Here is a 21948-nt window from a genome sequence, read left to right as displayed (position 1 = left end):
TTGTTCAATCTTAATCACAGCTATGCCATTTTCACTTATATATTATGTAGCTAAAAGGAAGCACTTTTTGCAAGTTCAACTCTTCCTTCCTGTCACTTGAAATATCTAAATGTTAAAAATTATTCCTATACTCTTTGTAGAATTAATATATTCAGCAAATATTTATTGAGTAAACCTCCCCACCCCTGCTTTTTTTTTTTTTTGACTAGGTCGTTTTCTGACCATCGGTGAAATGTTAGGGTTTGAGAGTGCCCAGCAGGGACACACAGGATAGTGTGGAAGAGCAAGGAAGGTTTCTGGCAAGGCAAGCATTTAAATTGAGACCTGAAGAGTAAGCAGGAGTTTGCCACATGTGGCATGGCATGTAAGGCATGTTTTTAGAGAAAGGATATGGAGTGGTGGGGGGAGTGTTTCTGGAGCAGGAACAAACAGCCTCTCCCAAGTGTCCAGTGGTAAGAGAGGAAAGGGCACAATATCTAGTTATAGAGTTTGAGGAGGAAAGTGACAAAACCAAGATGGGAGAAGTAGGGAGAACCCCACAGGAAGGCCCTTATAAGGACTTGCTAGGATACAAGGTGTGCATAGGACACTTGAAATGGAGCAAGATAATTTCAGATTTACACTTATGGAAATTCCTTTGTCGATAAAATGGACAATCGATTTGAGAGTTTATTGTTAAAAGATTAGGTATAGATGAACATGGGTGGACATTATCTGATGAACAATAAGGAGCTGAGGACTCCTGTACCTGCATTTAGCCTTTGGGCTTACCTTGTTTTGCTATGACTAATTTTATTGGATTCTCTTGGAAATTCTGGAATAACTACTACTTACACCACTACCCTGATGTAGTGATTCCTCACACTGTTTTGAAGCTTTGATAACTGAATGCAAAGTTTTGCATTTTGGCTATCCTTCTATTATTTGAATCATATTTGTAAGATAATATTTAAGGTGTTCTTCTAGTCCATTCACATTTTATTTTAAATATTTATATTTATTCACTGATGTTTTATTTTTTTTAAAAAAGATTTTATTTATTTATTTGACAGGCAGAGATATAGACAGTGAGAAAGAGAGAGACAGAGAGAAAAGTCTTCCTTCCGTTGGTTCACTCCCCAAGTTGCCACAATGGCTGGAGCTGCACCAATCCGAAGCCAGGAGCCAGGTGCTTCCTCCCAGTCTCCCACGTGGGTGCAGGGACCCAAGCACTTAGACCATCCTCCACTGCCCTCCCTGGCCACAGCAGAGAGCTGGACTGAAAGAGGAGCAACTGGGACTAGAACTGGTGCCCATATGGGATGCAGGTGCTGCAAGTAAAGGATTAACCTAGTGCGCCACAGTGCCGGCCCACACTGATGCTTTCTTGCTAGGAATTGATTAATCTTTTTTGTTCAAATACTTTACTTCTCTTCCCAGTTTATTTCCTATACAGAAAGGCTTTTCTTTACCATGAGTGAATATTTTTCTGTGGTTACTGAGTTGCCCTCTCTGTCATGTCACATCGTGTCAACAAGTACATTGTGCTGCAATAGATTTAACAACTCCTTGCTCAATTCTTGGCTATTTTTTTATTTTGCATTCAAGTTGGAGATGGTGCCAGTGACTACTACTTCAATTGAATAATTAGCTCATGGATGCAGTGGAAAAGTTGGTAAACCCAAACCAGATATGGCCACACATTTTAGGAGACAAGAATGAGTTCATATCCCATGTCCCACACTTAATCTCTTTCACAGCATTGAATAGCTGTTAAACTAGATGCTTCTTTTTTATTTCTTGCATAGTTCAGAATAGTTGATAGCAATTCTGCATAGCATAGGATTTTTTTTTTTTTCTATTTGCACTAATCATTGCTGTTTCACATTAGCTCCCAGGGTAACTTCCGTTTCCCCAGTCAGTAACTTTCTCCACCACCAATATGTCTCCTTTTTCTTAGTTAATCAATGATAAACCATTACATATTAAAACCAAGACTGATTTTCGTGAGTGTAGCCAATAGAGTAGGTTGCCTTTGCCAGACCATGTATTATAAGTCACCAAATGATAACACCAGTATTCTGACCAGGAAACTCTTCAGTAACCATGAGTATTCACACTAAGTCATTAAGGGACTTAGAATGCAGGCATTGGTGTCACTATAATAAGTTACTTTGGAACTATGAAAAATATGAAATTGCAGTTTTCATTGAAGCTACTTAAAATCACGACTTAGACAGATGAAATTGTCCTACTCACTGAGCTTTTTCATGCAGTCACGAAGTCTGGTTTCCAGGCTCAGCACTCTTTGATGGAGCTCCTCATAGTCATAGGCACCAATTTCTTCCTGAATTCCAGTGAGCACTGCAGATAGATTCCGAATTTCTTCCTTGAACTGGGTGATTAACTTGGCATCTGTTTTGTACTGTTCCAGCACAGGGATCAAAGGCAGGAGCTCATCCATCTTCTCTTTTAACTCCTGGAAAAGCAGACAATTGCTCTTGAGAGTTTTCTAAAACAGACCAACCCACTACATTCTTTTTATTATGATACTTAAAAGAAACTATTCAAAAAGCTTCAAAATTTCATATTGATTTTTGATTGAGATCTAGTATTTTGTGAAAATGTAAGTGGCCATATCATCATTAGTAGTCAATCCACGGATCTTAGTGCTTCTCTAAAACTCTCTGGAATTGGCTGCATGCATTACTATTAAGCAAATGTATCCTTATCTCATTTAGAGAAACTTCCTCCAGTAGCAAATATGGGTTTGCATATCATCTCACATCCTGACAGCATTTTAGGAAAGTGAACAATGCATCATGTACTTAGGAAATAGAAACAGGCTTCATCTTCTAATTATGAATTAAGTTTGAACAGGTCCAATACCCCATTACTGTATAGTTAAGTCTGCCAATCTGCTTGCTAAAAATCCATGTTACTGATGGGCACGCAGAAATTTCTGATTCTGGATCAGCTCTCTCCTAACTCTTAGAATTTTTCTATTCTGATAGTCTACCACTTTGCTCATCCATTGTGCTTAGATACCTGGATGTTTTTAATATCTATCTTAGCACAACTTCATTAGGAAGGTAAGCTTGCAAGTACAATAAATCATGTAAAGCTTCCCAAAGCTCAAAGAAATGTATGTTGCTGTTTACCATTTTGAGTTATTACCTATATGCAGACTCCATTTGTCTTAGCATAGATAATTTAGAGGTCATTATGGAAAGCAGAATTGCTTACCCAGGTAGGCAATTAACTCTTAAAGGGACCATGGTGCATAGTGTATGGAATAGATGAACTAGCTGCCCAGAGTTGTATGAAAAAGAAACACTGACTTTCCCAGGTGAGCAAGGCATGTATGTTGCCAAGTAGCGTCTTTTATTCCTACTTATCAGGGGCTAGGCCAAACCTTCAATGCCACCTTCAGTTTTCAGGTGTGTTACTTTTACTTCTTTCCTATAAACTTGATGTTAGTGGTCAATGAAAATTTTCAGGAGTTTAATTGTAAATTTATTACATATGATACCATTTGTCGAAAGAGCTGTCACTCTTATGACCACTTGAGAATAATCCATAGGTACTGTCAGAAACCATGCTGTATATTAACTTAAGGGGCTCAAAATTGCATTTTAAGATCACATTTAGAAGTTGCTCTTACTAAAAATGCATTACAACAGCAGGATCTCAGGTTGCTGCCCTAATTTATGGGCTTGTTTCTCGTGGTGAAATTTCCACTTGCTTTTTAAATTTGGGTATCATTGAACTTGTTGAGTGGAGTGAAAGGAGTCTTAATAATGAGAAAGATTCATAAATATCACATTCAAAAGGAAGACTAGCAGAGCTTTGCTCATTTTCATTGCTCATTTTGAAAAAACTTATTAGTATGAGCATGTTGTGGCATCCCTAAAGGGAGACACAATTGTTTCATTAGGATTTTAATGAGAAGAGTTCTGTTGGTACCATTTGCTGCATATTACAATAACAGTTACAGTGAAAGCTTTTACATTCTACTATGGGCATATATAAAAGAGACAATACAATGTCAAAATTTTAATGGCTCTCTTCGATCAAAATAGCTTTTTATACTTTTTCATTTCAAACTTCATTATTAGATTTTTAACAATGAATTTTGAAACTCTGGAAGCTTGTCAGAGAATAGTGAAATGTGCAATGAACACACAAATCAAATACTTAAAAGGTTAAAGTGGAATAGCTTAGTTTTGTGTTTACCAATGCCTTCTCAAATTTTACCTTCTGCCATGTTGCTCTTATAGCAAACGTTGTAGTGACAATATTTTCTTTTTTTTTTTTTATTTTTTTTCTTTTTTTTTATTTTTTATTTTTTTTGACAGGCAGAGTGGACAGTGAGAGAGAGAGACAGAGAGAAAGGTCTTCCTTTGCCGTTGGTTCACCCTCCAATGGCCGCCGCGGCCGGCGCGCTGCGGCCGGCGCACCGCGCTGATCCGATGGCAGGAGCCAGGAGCCAGGTGCTTTTCCTGGTCTCCCATGGGGTGCAGGGCCCAAGCACCTGGGCCATCCTCCACTGCACTCCCTGGCCACAGCAGAGGGCTGGCCTGGAAGAGGGGCAACCGGGACAGAATCCGGCGCCCCGACCGGGACTAGAACCCGGTGTGCCGGCGCCGCTAGGCGGAGGATTAGCCTAATGAGCTGCGGCGCCGGCCAATATTTTCTTTAAAGTAATCTTTGCACATAAAAGTGACACCTACCATAAGCTTTCCGTCTGAAAATGTGCAAAAGATATAATGTACTTACTCTTTTTGGTAAGATGAAAATTAAATATCAGAAGAGGAATTTCTAGTTCTTTAACGTTAAACTTACTTTTGTTATGTTTTATTTCTTGGTTTCAAATATGGTGCCTCAACACTTCTAGCAAAATATGACTCCTGGTAAGAGACCATGACTAAATAACTGTCATTATTTGTGAGAGGCCATCCAGCATGGGTACTGAGAGGCATAAGTCTGCAGCTGGACTTTTGGCTTGCAATATTGATTTTGATTTGTATTAGATTATGATCCTGAGCAAATGATTCAATCTCTTCACCCATAGCTTTCCTTTTCTGTAACATAGGGATGCAAGTAGGATTGTTGTGAAGGTTAAATTAGTTAATATCAGGTTATATGGAATTCAAAGGTGTTTTGGTACAAAAAATTTTTGAAATCTATGTGTAGAATTCATACTATTCATTTTCCACTAACTTCTGGAAGAACCCGTGTATATTTAAGGCGCTTACAACACTGCCTTAAATATCTGTACTTGTTCAGAAAATTAATTATTGTAACTATTGTTAGTGCTAACCGTGTTTGGTCACATAACCAGCATATTCTTGGAGTACATGAACTAGAAAGATCCACAGTGTTAGCTGAAACTCGGGATTTGTTATTGGTAGGCTGGTTACTGCTAGGCAATTAACAGACTAGGCAAATTATTGTTTTGATTTCTCTCAGCTTTACATCTGTTTCATTTCTTTTTCTCCTGTCTTCTCCCAGGGGTTCCCAAAGATGCCCAAGCTTTATGGTATATCTCCAGCCTCTCCTAGCAAGTCCTTCATTTTGCCCGTTGGTCACCACATGGGCCATCTGCACCAATCTGAGCTCCTCTCCTGCTGTGCCTGTAACTTTCTGGGCATGCATGGCATCATCTTCAGGTTCACATTCAGGGGTGGCAAACTTTTTTCTGCCAAGGGCCAACTGGATATCATTCATGGGCCATACAAAATTATCAACTTAAACATTAGTCTGCTATGGACTTATTGAAGTTAGGGTCCAGCCTGTGGTTGCCTTGGCAGGTCAAAATATTTTATGGGCCTTCCACGGTTCCTTAGCCAAGATTTTTCCCCTGCCCTATAACCCTAAAAAACTGAGCCTTGAAACTTAACAACAAAAAATCTTTTCGTTTCTTGATCCTCCCTGTAATTTAGTACTGGACAGCAGTTGCTACTCCTACACTGCTTTCTTAAATACACATATTGCCAATCTCCTGATTAGTCTTCTCCAGATCCTCTTTAGATAAACTTAGTAACTCTGATCCTTAGGTTTTTAAGTTACATTCATGCCTTCATTAACCATCAGTTTATTTACTTCTTAGTTGTCTTTCACAGAATAGAGATTATATACTATATATCCAGAAGAGGGCCCAGCACTATCTTGTGTATTATATGTGCTCAATAAATACTACTTAATATTAATTCTTGTTCTCCTTAGCCTTATATTCTTCTCTGTTTACCATTTCCCTGTGCATTCTCTATTGTCCGGTTCACTCATTCTCTTTTTTTCTAAAATCTAAATTTATTGTGTCTGCAAGGTATTGTTCTAATTTGCCTTCACTTCTTAACCTCTCAGTTTTGCTTATCTCTCTCTTAAATCTAAGCCCATTATTTATCTCTTCATTCCTCTCTTTTTTCAATGTTTTCAAAAGTTTTCCTGTTTTCCTCCTGTAGTAACCTCTAAGAGCTGTTAAGTTCAAGACTACGGTTTCTATGTTACTCTACTCAAGCCCTTTAGCACTAATGAAGGGAACTACAAAGCCATGGATATTTTCGCCACATTAAAAGGTGCTATGCAGAGATCCTATTGCATGCCATCCCCACCCTGTGGGACTACCTTCCCATGGGTCACTGTTGTGTACACAAAGCACTCTTTATTTGACCAAGTGCTTGAATTCAGTTAGACTCCCTCAACATTGTTAGTGAATTTCACTGCTTACTTGACAAGGAAAACACAGGCTAGGGAGTGAGCAATCACTCTGTTTTATAAATGGTGTGCTACACTTTTGTAGTGCAGATTATTTATTTTTAATTGAGACTCAAATGATATTATCAGATCCAGATTTTTTTAAATTCATGACTCTGCATACATAGTTAATAAAAATCCACATTGTGTGCTTAAAACCAGCAATTCTCAATTTTTGGTGTTTCTAGATAATTACTAATAAACCATTAAAATTAAAAAAATATACAAAATTATGGAAACCTTCTTTCATTTACTTTATTAATGATATTATTGTGTCTTTTAATAATTTATATCCACTACATTTCAACTAATAGGGAATAAAACAATAAGAAAGGCTTTGGTAATTAAATTATTAATTTTCCTTGGGATTTCCCCTTGCCTGATACAATAAAGCATCTATAAATCTATCTGGAATTTCCACCCAGCTCTTGGAGGATAGGTTTTTTTTTTTTTTTTAAATAGCAATTCTTTTATGCATTCCTACCAGCTAATGGTCAGTTTCAGTGGAGAGATGATTGACATCCCCAGTGAGTCTTTAACCTTGGACATATGGGCCAGTGCTCAGTTATTTCCAGCTGAGTGCCATGCTGGCTATCCATTGCACTCAGTGTCTTATTTGGATTGACAAGATTGCAGAAGCGAAACTTACTTGAAAATGCTTGGTCATTAGTGTCTTCCGATCATCCTCAATCTGTCGAAACTTGGCCTTTAGCCCTTTCATTTGGGTTTCCATTTTTAAAACATATTGGAAATCTCTCTGAGTTCTCAGGTTTAAGACTTCAATAGATTGAGACATGTTTTGAACCTGTTAAACAGTAACATTGTTGTACATTATGATCCGCCTATTGGTTATATGCAATAAGTAGCAAAAATGGCATTAACAAAAAGAACTGGAGATGCCAAATCCATAATTGCCTTCCCATGTGTACATTTTCAGAAGAAAACTTTTCATGATAAACATGCAAATAATTCAGCAAGAGAAAATTATACCTATGCTAGCATTAAGAAAGATAGGCATTCTAGCATTAGAATAATAAATTTATATTTAATACGCATAAATAAATGTGTATTTAATACATTAGAAAAATAAATATTAAAAATAGAATTTTCATCCCCAGGCTTTGGAAGCTAATAATACCCAAACATGTCCAAATAAGTTGTTTCCATAATCACTAATTTTGACTTATTAAAGATTACAGATGCTTAGCCATTGTGAATTGTTGTGAAAGTATCAAACAGAATTGTTTCATTCTAGTACAATTACTTCTTTTTGGTTCTAAATTACTCCCAAAGATGAGACTGAATTGAACAGACAAGTAGTGGTGATGCTGGGACACCCCTAAATTGTATAATAGTCTGTAGATGGGATGTAGAAAAGGCAAGTATCAAGAACACGGTAGACAGGTAGTAGACATGTATTAAGCTGTTAGAACCATCCCAGATTCATTGAGTCCCAGGCTAGTGACAAGTAGGAAGTAGATGACCTAGAAAGTGTGCAAATTGCTGGGTAAGAAATGCCACTTTAGGAAGTCATCTTCAGCCTCGTGATTAAGACATTTGTGTCCCATGTTGGAGTACTGGGGTGTGAAGGCTATGTCTGACTCCAGTTTCTTGCTAACGTAGACCGTGGGAGACAGTGGAAATAGCTCAAGATTTCTGGCTTCTGCCACTCACATGGATAACCTGGATTGAGTTTCCAGCTCCTGTTTTTGTCCTGGCCTACTTTCAGCATCGCCAGCATTTGGGGAGTGAGCCAGCAGTTGGGAGCTCTCTATATATCTGTCTCTCCCTCTGTCTCTCAAATAAATACAGTTTATAAAAATGATGCCTTAATATTTGTGGTAGTAAAACACTGAAAACAGAGGATAAGCCTGAAACCATGCAGGAGTTGCTAATTTAATTAAGGAATGGGATATGAATAAAGCCTTACAAACAAAAGGAGAGTACTCCATACTCTTTTGCTCAACGTATTGTCTTCTACATAACAACCTTGGCTCTACTGGAAGTCTGTCAGAAATGCGCACTCTCAGGACCCAACCTAGAGCTACTGAATCAGAATCTGCATTTTATCAAGATCCTCAAGTGTTTCTTCCTTTTTTTAAAGATTTTATTTATTTACTTGAGAGGTAGAGTTACAGACAGAGAGAAGGAGAGAAAGAAAGAAAGGTCTTCTACCCACTGGTTCACTCCCCAAATGGCTACAATGGCCGCAGCTGTGCCAATCCGAAGCCAGGAGCCAGGAGCTTCTTGTGGATCTCCCACAAGAGTGCAGGGGCCCAAGCACTTGCACCATCTTCTACTGCTTTCCCAGGCCATAACAGAGAACTCCATCAGAAAAGGAGCAGCCAGTACATGAACTGTTGCTCATATGGGATGCTAGCACCACACACAGAGGCTTAGTCTAGTATGCCATAGTGCCAATCCCCTCAAGTGATTCTAATGTGTAGCAAAGTTTGAAGACCATTGCTCAACATGGTAGGATTAGCAAGAAAGAAGTCAGCATACTGATCTTTACATATAATTCGCATAAAATGGTAGTGGGGTTTCAGGTGAATTTCTGTTCCATATATTTTTATATGGTATGCTATTTATTTTTAATTAACGTATATACTTATATAGTCAGTACAAAGTAATTTTCATTGAAAAATTTGTGAATTAAGAGGGATGATTTGTTTAGAGACAAGTTTTGGTCATGAGGGGAAGTCACAGCTTAGTGGAACAGCCAGCTGTCAGGAGCCCATGGCTGAGGCATTTGTCAGAATCACCATATTCCTGAAAAGGCAGAGGGCTCTGCTGACTTGACTTGTTTCAATTTCCACTCTTCTTATCAAACAAGGTCAATTTTCCTTTGGATTTTTCCATGGTGATCTTGATCCATTGCCTTGCCCTATATGAATCTTGTCTTTTGAAGACATATCACAGTCTGGCCTACATTAAAAGTACGTAGTGTGTGTTTGCAGTGAGGACAGGAAATGGCTCTCTCTCTCTCTGAATTCCCAGGGCCTAGAAGCTGTTTCCTCTGCATTTATTTTGTTTCTAATACCTTACACAGAACCAGGCACAGTCTAAGTACTCCACAAATATTTATTGACTAAAATTATCTTGCATTTCTTACAGTAATAATGGATGATAAGAGTTTATATGTTCTAAGAAGGACTTCCTCCCTCTTGTCACTGATTAGGCTACGTCATCACAGGGCTATCAGATATTTCTCAATTTACTATCTTTCTATATTCCAAAATCTCCATTTAAAAACTCTTCAATGCTGTACAGAATTACTGGGCCAACATTGAAAGCATGGTGACCCAATCAAGAATAATTACAATGCTTTCAAAATAATTTTCTAAATTCATTTATGGTGAAGCATGAATAAAGAAAAGCCATTAGTATTAAAGAAATTGTTTGTCCTTTTGAATATGGCATTTTTCTGGAAGTCAATCATCACTTATTTGGCTCCTAAGAGTTTTGTGTACCGAGGCAGATTCCATACAGATAGAAAAAAGTGGGCAAGCGACGATATTTTAGATAAAGCTAAAATAGCCTCACTTTCATCGTTACCTATGACTCAATCTATTCAGTAAATTCTCAGTTTAATTTGTGTTGTGTTGTGGGAAAATGTACTGCAAGTAATTTTGCTGAGACTTGTTTGTGCCTTTCATATTGTGGAGTAACATTCTGGGAAAAAGTCTAGAGCTAGGGCTTCCCAGTTGCAAAGGCTTTGGCTCTGGGTTGATGCTGGATTGTCCTGCTGGCTGTGCCTGTGACCTGCTGAGCCTCAACAGTCGTACGATGCAGTTGTCGCATGTCATACATCCATGAGGACCCTGTGAGAAGGAGGTCTCATTTAATCTGCTCTCTCTGATGGTCCTCCATTCACCTTTCCCTGTGTGTCCCTATGCTTTGACCCTCTCTACATCCTTCAGGCAAATTCATTGTCCCCTTTCAATGTTAATTCTTTTGAATGCATTTGTCCTGTCTTTTTTTTATATATAAATAAAATTTCCAAGGTCTTCCTTCCTGAACTTAAACACAGATTAACTGAAATTTCTACTCTTGTCAGTAATTATTATAGAGGCTAGCTGAGAAAATAAAAGTTCCATGGTGCAGTATGTTTGGAAGCCTTGCAATTAACAAAAACTTAACAGAGATTGCTTGACTGTGAGACTTTAGAGCCACATTAGTTATGAGTTATACTCTGGCAGCTTTTAGGAGTGAAGTTTCATGTACAGTGTTTTTAGACTTGTTTTTCTTGGTAAGGATGTTAACAGCATCCTGGTCCACAAATCACACTTTAGGAAACATTGACCTAGAAAAAACAGGACATCTTCAACTACAGAAGAAAGCCACATGACTAATAAAAAAATTAGGTGAAGCATTTTAGTTTTGTCAAAGTAGGACTTGAAATATTTTAAAATCATTTTTTAATATTCAGTAACATAAATACTTGCCAAAAATGTTTGATGCAACATCACTTAAATAAGAGTGAGTTCCACCAGAAACATTCTGGATGAAAACATGAGACTCATCTTCGATAGCTTCAGTACTCTAGTGGAGCCACACGGGAATGTTTACAAGCTCAAAAACACCAGTTTCCTTTTACGTGAATTTAAAAAGAGAATCACCTCTTCTATAAGTGTTGCACTGAGTGATCAAATTTAAACATAAAAACATAATAATAATCATGGAAACTATAATTAATATTGTTGTTAGTAATAATATTCCCTTGTAGGTGACTAAATCAATTCTTTTGATTAACAATGAAGGGGCTGCTTAAAGGTTAAGCGCTGTTTATCCCTTCATACCATGGGTATATGTGAAACTAAGAGGAAGTCTGTGAGAAACTGGCTCTTAGTTTACTATTCCTCTGTTGGCACGAAACTTCCGCATTGTAAATCTGATAAAGCTAACCACCATGGTTTCACTTTTGTGTACAAACTTTATTTTTTAATCTAGATATTGACGAATTTTAAAGGTATAATTTGCAAAATTTCCTTAAAGCATTTAAATTACATATGAGATGGAGTGGTCACATATATTTCCATAAATGCTTCCTATTAATGCCCTGTTCATAGTTTCTTGCCTTATTTATCTTTAACTAATACCTAATTCTGTTATAGTTCCACAATACATTTTACTTTGAACAAGTAGAGGGAATTAATTACTTCCCGTCATTAATGTTTTCAACTGAATTATTCTCGACTGATTCGTAAAGAAACGTTTGAGTCTATGTACTGGCATGTGTATGCAGCGCTCTACCCAAAAATTGTAGCACATGCAGTTATGGTGTTTAAGAAAAGTTTTCATGATACCTGATATAGAAGAAAGATATTTCTGCATAGAAAAGAATAGTGGTGCAAAATGTCAGTACTCTGAGGGGAGAAGTAAGTTAATAGAAGAGTAAAATTGAATTTAAAAAGAAGACATATTTTTACTAACACAATTAATCTTATTGGTACCCAAACAAAATGAATCTACGTACTTGAATTTTTTCACAGAAATAAAGAAAATTAAAACAATACCCCAAATTAATCATAATCCATGTTTATGATTTCTAAGAGTTAACAAGACACATCAGTCAGAATATTTGGAATGAAGAAGACATATGCTCTTTCGTGGGGTTAGGTATGAGGAAGTAGGAAGAATGTATATTGTAAAAGGAGGCAATAAGTGATGATGACAACTACAAGGAGGGGAGGAAGAACAGACCAATCTTTGTATGAAAACATGAAAAAAACGTTTTTTTAAGATCATAAGATACCAACAGACTTCTAAATAATGTACAGAGAGAAAGTTATTTTTATTATATAACATTAGAAAAAGTTATCATGGCTTAACCTGAAATTGTGAAATCTAAGAATGTCTACATCAACAAACTAGCTGTTGTTTTTTCCTTCTCTTAATTTTATGTTAAAAAATTCCTATTCAAAGCCATAAATGTGTGGATGATCATGAAAATGATATTGCACACAGTGAATTGGTGAGCATGATGTTCTCTTCAACACATATTACCTAATTTATCTTATTATCCCTGACGGTGTTTAAAATTCAAACATTTTGTCATCTTTGCATCATTCTGGCCATCCCAGCTGTCCTACTATATTCAGAGCCCAGCACAGAGAAAGTCTGAATGGGGATAATTGAAAGAACCATTCACTGGTCTCCCCTCTCCCCACCTAAACATAAAAAATCTTTTATGAGCTAACTTTTGTCTGTAAAAGAGAATAAATCAAAGGCATTCTGCATTTGATTGTCATGGATCCGGTTTAAGTAAATTATGGAAGAATGGTATTGAATAAAATTGAAGATCTTAATGTTCAAAGGGGTGACTTAGCAAATGATGATAAATACTTGGAATTATTCATTGTCTGTCAAGCTGGCTTACATATTGCATGCCATTACTTTAACTTTCTTGCAGAGTTGTTAACGGGATCCAAAAAGTCTGAGCTCAGTCAAGTGGGATCCTGAGGTTTATAGCTGACTTTCTGGCACTGGGATACTTCTTGCTTTTTTTTTTTTCTTACTGGGAGATTGGATATTAAGACACTGATTTGTGACAAAGTCAGTCTTAAGAAACCAAGATTGGGAAGAATAGAAAGTCATGGAAATAGAACACATTGAAAGGAGGTTAGGTAAATGGTTTTGAAGAAAAAGTTTTTGAAGAAAAAGGAAAAGGCTTGTTTGAGAAGGGAGGCAAAAATCAGATGGACTCTTCTAAACACTACTTGTTCTTCCACATTTATTTCCTTTTAAAAGAATGATATATTCAACAAAAATACATGTAGGGGATGCAGAATACCTACCTTTTCCAGCAGTTGGCGAAGTTGCCTGCTCTTGGCATCCCTGGAACACAGGTTTTGTTCTGGAGCAACCACTGTGCAAATGCATCGCCCATCAGGATCCTGTGCAGAGCTGTACACTTGCCACCCTTCTTTGGGACTAATCTGAGTCTGAGAAAACCAACAGCAAACACAAAACACAGAAACACATTATAGAATAAAGCGAATGTGGGCTTGTACCATTTAAACTAAGCATCTTCACGATGTATTTTCATTTTGTAAAGATTTATTTGTTTTTGAAAGGCAGGGTTACAGAGAAGCAGAGGCAGAGACAGAGAGAGAGATCTTCCATCTGCTGGTTCACTCCCCCGATGGCTGCAACGGCCAGAGCTTGACCGATCCAAAGCCAGGAGCCAGGAGCTTCTTCTGAGATGCCCATGCTGGTGCAGGGGCCCAAGGACTTGTGCTATCTTCTACTGCTTTCCCAGGCCACAGCAGAGAGCTGGATCAGAAGTGGAGCTGCTGAAACTCAAACCAGCACCTGTAGGGGATGCCCATACAGATGCCCCTATGGCCCCCATATGGGATGTTGGCACTACAGGAGGCAGCCCTACCTGCTAAACCACATATTTTCATTTTTTAAAAATTAGGAGAATAATAATATTAAACAATATAGGCAGCAAACTTCAGTTATAACTTCTTTATCCCTGCCCAGAAGGAAATTCTGTCGCTCCTTTAGTATCCATATTATTAATTCTTTGTTCATCTCACATCACTTTTAAATGTTTTCTGTCATATTTTAACATTTTAATGCAACATTAGAAGCATCTAGTAACCACTAAATGAATGTGACCATTTTTCTACATCACATTTGTTAGCCTGCCCTGCTTAACAGTAAATGGCAGTTGCTGGTATATTTTATATTTTTCTGACTATTATTCATGACTCATATTTTGAAACAAGGCTCTTTCTTAAGGAGCTTCTGATGCATCAAAACCCCAATTATTAATAAACCAGGAAAGAGACTGTATGATGATATAGGGTAAAAGTAATTAGGTAAACACTGTTTTGTAGGACATACATGCAGAATCTCAGAGGAGTTAAAGAGAGCTTTTTTGCAAGAGTCTGCTAAATTGATCTCCAATATCTACTGTGCACATATTACTTACTCTTCCACCCTTGAATCCTAGCTGAAACTGCTGACATTTAAACCCTAATACAGTCTGCCTGCTATTAATGCTCATAGTTTACCCCCTGTATTGCCCAGCAGGAACCTCCAATCCAGCCAAATTGGTCTTTGTATATCACGCAATCACACTGTGTTTTTATCTCATTAATAACATAATAGCATAAAATTACTATTAATTTAGTTGACAAATATTTGAAACAACACCGCATTTGCAGCAAAACTGGTATCCATGGGCTCTTCCTTTCTTTCTTGCTTTCTTCATTTTAAATTTTAGCTCCCACATGTAAGGGAGAACATATGGTATTTGTCTTTCTGTGTCTGGCTTATTTAATTCAACATTATGTCTTCAAGTCTCAACAATTTTGCTGCAAATGATTGAATTTGATTCTTTTCTTAAAGCTGAATAATGTTCCATTGTGTGTGTGTGTGTGTGTGTGTGTGTGTGTAGAGAGAGAGAGATACAGTAGCGTTTTGTTTATTCATCTGATGATGGACACCTTGGTTGATTCCGTGTTTTAGCAACTGTGAACTGTGCAAGTATGCCATGTTGATTCATAACTTCGTACGTTGCTCATTTCACTGATTGACTGGAATATCTCTTTTATAAATTGTTGATTTATTCAGCCCTTGTGACTTCAACATGTTCTGAAGAAGTGTCTCAAATATTCATTAGGGATTTAATATATATTGTTCAATATTGTTATTTTCCTTACACCTCTGATTTCAACAATTAACATTTAGCTGTGAGAAATGTGAAAACCTCCTATTTTCCCTATCAAGAATATCCCATGAAGTACAAAGGTAAGTATTCTTATTTTGTTTAATTGTTTTTCAAGAAGACTACCAATATACATCAGAGTAATGCACATTTATTTTCATTTATGTCAGTGGAAGAAAGCTGTCATGGTTAGACTTTTAAAAAGCTAAAAATATGAGGCTGGCACCATGGCTCACTAGGCTAATCCTCCACCTTGCGGCGCCAGCACACCGGGTTCTAGTCCCGGTCGGGGTGCCAGATTCTGTCCCGGTTGCCCCTCTTCCAGGCCAGCTCTCTGCTGTGGCCAGGGAGTGAAGTGGAGGATGGCCCAACTCCTTGAGCCCTGCACCCCTTGGGAGACCAGGAGAAGCACCTGGCTCCTGGCTTAGGATCAGTGTGGTGTGCCAGCCACAGCACGCCAGCCGCGGTAGCCATTGGAGGGTGAACCAATGACAAAGGAAGACCTTTCTCTCTGTCTCTCTCTCTCTCTCACTGTCCACTCTGCCTGTCAAAAAAAAAAAAAAAAAAAAAGAAAAGAAAAGAAAAGAAAAAGCTAAAAATATGAAATTTCCACGTTTGTAATACAAAAAATTCTAGCTGATACATTTTTTATTTTCAATAAAAGCTCCTTTCAGAGGCCGGCGTTTTGGCATAGTAGGCTTCCCATGTGGTGCCAGCGTCCCATATGGGGGCCGGTTCAGATCCCGGATGCTCCTCTTCTGATCCAGCTCTCTGACATGGCCTGGGAAACCAGTGGAAGATGGCCTAAATCCTTGAGTCCCTGCACCCATGTGGGGGACCCAGAAGAAGTTCCAGGATCCTGGTTTTGATTGGTGCCACTCCAGCTGGTGTGGTCATTTGAGAAGTGAACCAGTGGATGGAAGACCTTTCTCTCTGCTTTTAAATTTACCTCTTAAATAAATAAGTAAAATGTTTCAAACAGCTCCTTCCAGTACACAAACAGCAGTGGTTGTGGCTGGTGTGTATCACTACTTAGGTGCCCACTCTTCCAGTTGCTGAGGATGCTGGCAGCTTGGTTCTCAGTTGAGTCTTGGAGGATTGTCAAGAATGCGGCCTTCGCAAGGGCAGGTCCTATTTCAGGGACAGTTGGCATGCATTGACTTTCTGATACAAGATTACGAAACAGCACCCTGAAAAGCAGGAATTGTTATCATACTCATTTCACAGAAAAGGAAATTTGTTAACCTTCTTGAGAACATACAGCTTGTATGTAGAGGACTAGGAGTTGAAGTAAGGTGGTTTGTGCTAGTGTAGTTCCATCCAGCAGAAATATAATGACAGCCGCATGTGTAAATTAAAATTGTCTGGAACCAGACTTCAAAAAGTAGAAAGAAACAAGTGAAATTAATTTTAATGCTATATTTTACTGAACTCAATTTATCCAACAATATTATCATTCCAACAAGCTTTGTAAGAAATTATTCATGAAAAATCATATTCTGTTTTTATTTTTTTTATTTTTTCACATTAAGTATTTGAAATTGAGTGCACCATTTACTTATGGCACATCTCAATTTGGACTTGTCACATCTCAAGTGCTCAGTAGCCACCTGTGGCCTCCTATTTAGACGGTATAGCTTTAGAGTTCTAGTTTTAATTCCTATGCAATGGCATAGCCATATCAACATGATGCTAACTATGCATATACTTGTTTTAAAGATTTATCACATGGACATTGAAGCAGCCACCTAACAGATGTTACATAGACAAATCATCGTTTTGCATCTGAATTTGTTTATCCTGTAGATTTATGAGCTAAATCAGTGGGTCATCTTAGAGTTCACTTTTACAACCAGGATTTGAACTTTTTCAGCCTTCTTCTGTTTTTCCTTTTGTAATTTCCAAGGGTTAGCAGAAAGGGAGGTATTTCTTGTATGATCAGAAGAGGAACGCAAATATAGATCCAAGGAAAGGAGGTATTTAATGAATCACTCTGAGGGTGGTTGGCCAAGGAAGGATAAAAGTAGGACAGAGTGAGAGACTCAGATGCAGCTAGGAACGAGTGGTAAATGGAGACTGGTATAGAACTATTTTGCACAATGTTCAGCATTACTGGGCTGCTATATTTACCTACAAACAATACGCTTGGTTGAGTTTTGAGAGCATAGTCTTTTTTTAAGATATTATTTATTTATTTGAGAGATAGAGTTTTAGACAGAGAGAAGGTGACAGAAAGAAAGGTCTTCCATCCGCTGGTTCACTCCCATATGGCCACAAGAGCTGGAGCTGGACCGATGTGAAGCCAGGAGTCAGGAGTTTCTAATGGATCTCCCATGTAGGTGCAGGGACCCAATCACTTGGGCCATCCTCTACTACTTTCCCAGGCCATAGCAGAGCTGAATCTAAAGTGGAGCAACCGAGACTCGAATGGGTGCCCACATGGAATGTCGACACTGCAGACTGTGGCCTTACCCACTATACCACAGTGCCAGCACCAAATCAGGAGTATAGTCAAAAGACTGAGCTAGGCTGTTTTCTGTATCTTTCGATCTGCCATAATCTGTGGGGTCTTTCATCCACAGAATTCATAGAACAGACATAACATCATGATTATCATTTTGCAGGCCACAGGTCATCAGACAGCATAAACCAACACAAAGTTCCTTTTCTTTGCAAGGGTCTTAATGTATTCACCCAGGGAGCTGATAAAGATTCCAACCACAATCACGAACAAATATTGGAGAAGCTGGAAATTATAAACTCAGTAAACTCATAAAGATATTATAGCTGTTATCCTTGATCTATTATGAACAGCAAATAATGCCAGATCTGTCTTTTCAGTTTCTTTCAAACAGTTCGTAGATGTTTTCTATACTGCCTTTTATTTCCGGGGAAAGACTCAGCGATATATATTTTATTTTTTATTATTGTTATTCATCTATTCGTTTTGTACCATTCTCCTCACACTTTTGTATATTATGTCTGAAGATCTAGTTAGGATAGGAGAGGTCCTTAGAATTATATAGTATTGGGGCTCGTGCTGTGGTTCAGCTGATTAAATCCCCAGCCTGCAGTGCCAGCATCGCAGGTGGGTGTTGGTTCAAGTTGCAGCTGCTCCATTTCTGATCCAGCTCTCTGCTGGTGTGACTGGGAAAGCAGTAGAGGATGGCCCACTCCCTTGGGTCCTTGCACCAGCATGAGAGACCTGAATGGGTCTCCTGGCTCCTGGCTTCAGCCTGCCCAGCCCTAGTTGTTGCTGCCATTTGGGGAATGAACCAGTAGACAGAAGATCTCTCTCTTTGCCTCTCCCATCTCTCTCTCTAACTCTCTCTCAAGTAAATAAATAAATCTTTGTTTTTAAAAGGAGTAATATACTATTAGAATTGAATAAAATCTTAAAGATTATTGGGTTATCATTTTTGATAGAAGAAAAATCCAGACATTAGCTAGAGAATGGAGCTAGAAATAGCTTAACAAAATAGTTTCAATGATATAATTACAAATTTAAGCTGAGTAACAGCATGGGATTAATATATCTGGACATAGGCTGCAAAATTTTTTAGCTAGGCTTCTCTTAACATTGAACACAAATCTCAAATATGTCAGAAAATTAAGTTTTGTCACTAGAATGAATTTAGCTTATAGATAAAAGAGCAGGGGGCACCCAATTATAATATGAAAATATTTTAACAGCAGAGCAAACACTGATTATTAAACCTGGCAGCATTAATATTGATGCGCACTTGTCAGGTGTTTGGCTAACTAGCGTGGAGCTTATCACGACAGGGCTAGGTGTCAGTCTCTTTCTGGAATGAGGAAAGCAGGAAAGGTGAATAAGCTTGGGTGTTAATTTAGCATTCCCCCTGAAGTGTCAGCTTAATAAAAGCAAAGACTCTAGCCCTGTTTGTACTTCCAATTGTCTTCTTGCAAGAATCATTGAAAAGAATCACGGCCTTCTCTACTACACTTAGTTCGAATGATATAATTGATATGAAGTCAAGAAAAGGCACCTTGAAAGAGGAAAACCAAATACCTAATGGAAAAAATAGTGAGTGTCAGATAGTCTTGTGGGTTTGGATCGAGACTTCTGTGTTGGGCTGAGTGAAAAGAGAGGAAATTTCATGAGAATTTCTAGTGCTGTCTTTTACAGCACCCTTGATGTCACTGAAAAGAGCATCAAAAAATCAGCTAAGAAAGGCAGAAGAACGTACTTCGCTGATGTTTGGATATCCCAGAGAAAAGACTGGCTCCAATTATAATGATTTTAACATATAAGAACAATTGTTTGGGTTTCAATAATACTCATGTAATAGCGTTTATAGAATTTTATCTATATCTTGGTGTTTCATATATGTTGCCCTTGAATATCATAATAAATCTGCAGACTCTGATATTATTCTGCCCATTTTATAGATAAGGAATCACAGACGTAGAAACAGGAAAGAATTTGCTTTAGGTCAGGCAGAGAATAGTTGATGGAGCTAAAATTTGTACCTGGATAGTCTTATTACAGAGTCTGAAGTTAAACTACCATGATGCACCAAAAGTTCTTTGAGCCTCCCTTCATATATGATGATAGCAACCTTGACAGCACTTTCTGAATGACTGGGAAGTCCAGTACTTGAACCTGGAGCATACATATAGTTTATTACTACCCAGAGAATTACTAATCACAATGATTACTGATGCAGTTCTTTGAACCTATTATGTTAATTAGAAGAACTAAGTGAAGTATTTAGCAGTTTTTAATATTATAAAACTCATAAAATATTTTAAAATGATCTAAATAGGAAAATTGAAATGATCATTTTGACAATTGAATGTCAACTCCAGATTCTTAATTATAGCTTTATTACCAAAGTGTGCTTTTTAAATATGAAGCTATTGTGTGAGAGTTCTTCCAAAACTCTGGGGGCTTTGTACCAGAAAAGAAGAATCCTATGACCCGTGTGGTAAAAATAAAAAAAAATAAAATACTTTGCATTTCAGTAGATTTTTCTTTTTATAACATTTTTCTCCTGGATTAGTCTCACTTCTTTTGAGAAAACTACTTCTATCCTTAGAAACAGACAAAATCTTTACTTAAGAAGAAATTGAAACAAAAAATTTAAGTCATTTTCTGTCATTCATCTAGTTTAATTGATGCTATTAAGTGATACTTATACTAGCTTTCTCCATGTCCATCCCTAAACAGCTACAATGAGTACTTTAGAGGAGACAGACTCTTACAACTGATGAGAGGCGTTTGCATCCATGTAGGTCAAGGGCATTATTTAAACAGTATAAAATCGAGTAGCCACTGGTCCATCAAAGGAGCAATTAGCAGTTAAGGTTCATCAAGTTGCAACCACATAGAGCTGTGGAAGGCATTGCAATCACTTTTCAAGGCCACATGGACAGCTAGGCAAGGGAGAGGATGCTGCTCCTTTGAAGAGCATAAAGCAACTGGCTGAGTATGGCTGGAGTTTACATTTTATGTTGAGTTTTGGGATATTTCTTAAAAGTACAGATGAGGCAAAAAGGAATAAGGGATCTAGCTGGTGAGAATGGTGTACAGACGGGGAAAATAAAGCAGAAGGAAATGCTTCTATTAAAAACTAGTTAATTTACAGGGGAGTACTTGAGTGATGAAAGCCCTTTATACACTTTTTTTTTTTTTTGACAGGCAAAGTTAGGGGGAGAGAGAGAGAGAGAGAGAGGTCTTCCTTCCATTGGTTCACCCCCCAAATGGCTGCTACGGCCAGCACGCTGTGCTGATCCGATGGCAGGAGCCAGGTGCTTCTCCTGGTCTCCCATGAGGGTGCAGAGCCCAAGCACTTGGGCCATCCTTCACTGCACTCCCTGGCCACAGCAGAGAGCTGGCCTGGAAGAGGGGCAACCGGGACAGAATCCGGCGCCCTGACTGGGGCTAGAACCTGATGTGCTGGCGTCACAGGCAGAGGATTAGCCTAGTGAGCCACAGCGCCGGCTCCTTTACACACTTTCTGTCAGAGGACGGGTTTGGTCATAGAGAAGTAAGTATGGGGTAGCATGCTAATGGCTTCTGTTGTGGATAGAGGACAGATGTGAGGACAGGAGTTGGTGTGATGTTGACAAACCACGCAAAAGGAAGCTATGCTCTGAAGGTGTTAATAAAGATGTCACCATGCAGAAATTTCCCTTCTATAACTTCTACTTTTTTGATTGCCTATTCTTCACTCCTTAGTGAAACCAGTGGGCTTAAAGAAAAGAGGAAACCACAAAAATAAAAAAAAAACTAAAGATATCATCAAATTTAGGTTGGTCATGTCTGCTCATATCCTTTGGAAATCAGGATGGCTAAGAGTCGAAAAGTACAGAAGTCATTAAATCCTTTGTCTTTCTAGTCCCTGAAACTTCTCCCTGGGTTTCTGTTTGACCTCTGCCTGATAGGAACTTCACTGCTTAATTGACAGTCCCTTTCATTGGTGAAAAGTAGAAGGGTGTGGCCTGAACTTCTCTCTCTTTTTTTTTTAAGATTTATTTATTTATTTGAAAGGCAGAGTTACAGA

At 38.1% G+C, this 21948-nt stretch overlaps 1 protein-coding gene across 2 annotated transcripts in view; it reads right to left on the bottom strand.

The window, feature by feature from the left end:
• The window catches only part of OLFM3 (olfactomedin 3), a 222978-nt gene that overhangs the window by 28520 nt on the left and 172510 nt on the right, over positions 1-21948 (bottom strand). For both annotated transcript variants that reach the window (XM_008264808.4, XM_002715827.6), the window contains exons 2-4: positions 13536-13682; positions 7385-7540; positions 2239-2458 (exon numbers count right to left, since the gene is read on the bottom strand). In XM_008264808.4, the coding sequence (XP_008263030.1) occupies positions 2239-2458; positions 7385-7540; positions 13536-13682 (523 nt within the window). The remainder of the gene's footprint in view (positions 1-2238; positions 2459-7384; positions 7541-13535; positions 13683-21948) is intronic.

Source organism: Oryctolagus cuniculus, chromosome 7 (genome assembly GCF_051225735.1).
Source record: "Oryctolagus cuniculus isolate XC-2025 breed Fujian yellow rabbit chromosome 7, ASM5122573v1, whole genome shotgun sequence".
In the NCBI taxonomy this organism is placed as follows: Eukaryota; Metazoa; Chordata; class Mammalia; order Lagomorpha; family Leporidae; genus Oryctolagus; species Oryctolagus cuniculus.
Note: the sequence above shows the minus strand (reverse complement) of the source record. Positions and strands in the feature narration are given on the sequence as shown.